The sequence below is a fragment of the Sphaeroforma arctica genome (assembly GCF_001186125.1).
Source record: "Sphaeroforma arctica JP610 unplaced genomic scaffold supercont1.1637, whole genome shotgun sequence".
In the NCBI taxonomy this organism is placed as follows: Eukaryota; class Ichthyosporea; order Ichthyophonida; genus Sphaeroforma; species Sphaeroforma arctica.
In genome coordinates, this window is record NW_014038921.1 from 4,472 (window position 1) to 8,727 (window position 4,256).

General features: G+C 44.0%; 1 protein-coding gene across 1 annotated transcript; it reads left to right on the forward strand.

The window, feature by feature from the left end:
- Positions 1-753: 753 nt before the first annotated feature.
- Positions 754-3,446, forward strand: SARC_11336 (hypothetical protein; the record flags this gene model as incomplete). The annotated part of the gene is made up of 6 exons (XM_014294579.1): positions 754-849; positions 1,133-1,289; positions 1,637-1,767; positions 1,957-2,199; positions 2,893-3,036; positions 3,375-3,446. The coding sequence occupies 6 exons, from the start codon at positions 754-756 to the stop codon at positions 3,444-3,446; spliced, it is 843 nt and encodes a 280-aa protein (XP_014150054.1).
- Positions 3,447-4,256: the final 810 nt, after the last annotated feature.

Sequence of the window (4,256 nt, forward strand, 5' to 3'; positions counted from 1 at the left end):
ACACACACACACACACACACATATATATATATATATATATATATATATGTATATATATATATATATATATATGTATATGTATATGTATATATATATATACAGACATACCTGTATATATATATATATATGTATATATATATATTGATATTGACGAATACTCTTTGTTGGAGGCCGAGTGATACGTCTGTGGATCACTTCATTTTGCTATCGTGGCCAGTTTTCATTTCAAATCTTACGAGATCTAGTTCAGTTAGGGTTACGCTTGTATGCACATGTGTACATTTTTTGCCCAGTTGTGATACCACTTGGCACATAGACGGGTATCGTTGACATCTTTGGGTTTTGCGATTCTGTAAACCGGGTATCGGTATTTTTTTTCCAGCAATTTTAATGCGTGTGCTGCTGGTTGCATAGCGTAAACCGATCGTGCCATTTTTTGCATAACTAGCTGTTGTCTGTTTGAAGACGATTGCTCACGGGAAGCATGTTGCGAAGAATATTGTGGACGTATCGACTGTCGTACTGAAGCTGCTACAACACACGCGCGTGTAGCCGTCATACAGAGTGTGTAATGCCAGGCTACCTGGCGCACGCTGTTTTGCTCCACACGCGTACCTACATAACGCCAATATTAAATGTATATATTGCCCTGACAATCATTTACAGGCGGTCTTGAAGATCTTGAAACACTGCAGAGAGTCTTTTCCCGAACTAGTGACTGGACAGTTGCTTGGTTTGGATATCGAAGATAAAATGGAGGTCACCAACTGCTTCCCTTTCCCCGGCCGCAATAACTCGCGTGACCAGAAGTCCGCCGATGAAGAGGATCAGGAAGGTGCCGAATACCAGGTATGTCACTTTGTTATATGGTTTGGGACTGTATGATTTCTGGGATTGTTTCCATGCATGTTTAGTGTGCGGAAGTATCATAAAGTCCTGTACCGTTTACTGGCAGACCCACTCAGGTTGCTCACGTGTTTAGATTTGGAGCCAATCTGTAGTGATTAAAAAAGCTCGAGCACGTGCTCAGCGAAGAACGCTGCTCAAGAATGCACCTTCTTTATCCTGGGATAGCACTTGTACAGATTCAAACCCTCGTGCCTCCTGATTTCTCTATAACTCACCGATGCAGATTGAAATGATGCGCAATTTGCGGGATGTAAATGTCGACAACAACACCGTAGGATGGTACCAGTCCACCTTTATGGGATCGTTCATCTCACCATCTATGATCGAGACCCAGTTTGCATACCAAGAGAATATTCACAAGTCCATCATGATCGTATACGGTGAGTATAAATGCCGCATGCAATTGTACCTTTGCTCGCCCCACTTATGTGTACGTATTGGGTCTACGAGGTTATGATAACATATGTTGTTTTGGCACGCATGTAGAATAATTAAACTGTCAAAGTGCAGTGTTTGCTGCTTGACTTGTATATTAATCGGCTGCACGGCCATTTGTTGGATGGTATGTATTTCCATCCTCAATAGTCTTTCCGTACTATCTTATTGGTTATTGTCAATATTATCCGACATTCAGCTTGCATATACGATGATCAATATATATATATATATATATATCTATATATATATATATCACATATCTCATGTCTGTACATTTGCCCTGGTGCAGACCCCCACCGTTCGGGCCAGGGAGTGCTATCGCTCAAGGCTTTCCGCATGAGCGCCTCATTCTTCAAGCTGTACAAGTCCAGAGAGTTTAACACCGCTGCTATCAAGAAGCACGGTCTCAAATACGAGCAGGTGAGTAAGCAACCGATAGTCTACCAAGCCCTCGTCCTTCCACAGAGTATTTTTAAGGAAGATCTTAATGCTCGTTTCTATGTCGATTCCCCCAATCGCGCTAATCAAAGTTTGAGTCGGGATGGAAGTTGTACTATCGCCAACGTATTTCTTGACACGTTCTCGATCTTCTTTCCTTTACTGACCCAGATCTTCGAGGAGATCCCTATCAAGGTACATAACTCTGCGCTATCCCAAGCACTTCTATACGAGCTGGACGATACACAGTATCTTCCGGATATGTACGACCGACTGGACCTCACCATAGACCCCTATCTGGAGAAGGAGTTGGAGTGTATGCTGGATTGTGCTGATGGCCTGTCCACTGAGCAAGGCAAATATATGTTCGCGCTGCGAAAAGATCTACAATTCCAGAGCATGCTTCAGAAGAGGGTATGTGTGTTATACGAGACGCGTCGTGTAAAGCGTAGTACAGGTGCTCGGTGTTTACATGTGTGAAAACCTTGCACCCGTTGTGAGATAGACGCGCAATGCTTAGTGCGACCTCGTACATACCCGCCCCATCTGCTACTATGTATTGTCGTCTGCATGGTATATCTCATGGTATGTACCAGACGTCTATGCAGAGACTTGGCCACAGCTCTGACCTCCTGTTGATATGACCAGAGTTTGCAATGAAGATATTTGAATTCCTCGTTCCGTATCAGTGGGCAGCAGTTCGCGCTGTTCTGCCTTCTAAGCCGATCGTATTCCCGAATGAGCAAACCTCTGGCCTGTGTACCTTCGTGTGCGTGTCTCTCATGCCTGATATTCGCGCTTCTGTGTCGGTAGCCGTACTTTCAAGTGAAGTGATGTTCACGATGAAATTGACCCTGAATGAATTTAAATGATTGCAAAAAGGACGCTGTTATAAACGAGAAAACCACCCGTGCTTCCGCCCCAAATGTGACCAAGCGCCGCCTGTACTCGACGCCAATCACAGTACACAGTCTTTTGTTTCGCATGCGCTCGTATCTCTTGATCTGCCGGGGGTTACGCCACGTACGCACATATTATGTTGCCTGTCCCATTTGATCAACTCGAAACCCTAAACCCTGAAGTATGTTTCGGTATTACATGTTATAGAGGGCTGAGAACGAGATTCGCAAGCAACAGGGCAGAGAGGTGCTTCCCGTGGATGATATCCAGGATGCGATCAAACCCGTGCCCGTGCCCCCACTGTTTGAGTCCATGGTGCTCACCAACCAAATGAATACCTACTGTGGACAGGTATGCACTATAACCCTATGCACATACTACCAAGTAGCAACTCTGCGTTCGTGAATGAATCGTATTTTAAGTCCATACCCTCATGTCAGGTGCACTTCAAACACACAATAGATATAAATATATATATTCAAACCAGGCTTTTGATTCCCTTGTAATAGATACACGCATACTGCCTTACAGTTCTAATGCATTGTGTCATGTCGTTGTAATTTCCATGTGTTATCAACACTGCATAGTTACAGTGGTGGCACAATGTTTCGCAATCAAACATCGGGCTGTGTTGTGTCCATCTCACACTTGGCCGTATCTAACCGTATTGTTATGATTTCCGCACACAGATCAATGAGCTGTCGAACCAGGCCTCTAACAAGCTGCACTTCTGCAAAAGTCTTCAGAAGCGCAAGGAATAATTTAGGATTTATTATGGGATTTGATCGATGAGTGAAAGGGGGGTCAGAGTCTCAACTCAGCTTGATCGCTCCGATCCTTCTCTTCTGTTGTTTCGGTGGCAAGCTTATTTGCATAGAGGGTACTGAGACAGCGTAGGGACTTGCCCGCTAGCTACGTTTACCCAGCATTTGGATGTGTACGGGGCACTCGTCGTACCGAAGCATCACACGCCACACAAGGACAGACAGGACCTTCTTATTGGCTCATAGTTCGCGAAAGAGGGAGGTATGCGTAATCAACGCATCGCCTTGATGTAGATGCAATAAAAAAATATAGTGATCATAAAGGTACTATATTTGATATTCCAGGAATAGAGTTATGTACAATCCGTGTGTTTCCATCTATTATCTTCGTATACTCTACTAGGTGACCACAGTGCCGGCACAACTCTTTGTCAGTCTCTATCGGTCAGTCAGTAGTGCTACTATTGAATTATCTCTGGTATTGGGCTCCCGAGCCTTTGTCATCAGGGCCAAGGCGCTCACTCCTGATCTCTGACCGATTAAAGTGCGAGCTGGGGTCAGGTCATAAACCAAACGCTGATTCGATATCTTGCCCATACGTCTTTTCTAAAATGCACCGTACGTTATATGAAGGGGGCCGTTTAATCGCCTACTGCGAATAGCACATGTGCTGTCCGCGAAATAGAGAATTGAGTAGGAAATAACAGTATCAGTATATGTACGTATCAGTATATATATACGTATCAGTGTACATATAGGTATCAGTATATATATATGTACGCAGCATGGCGTTCAAGTATATAGTCA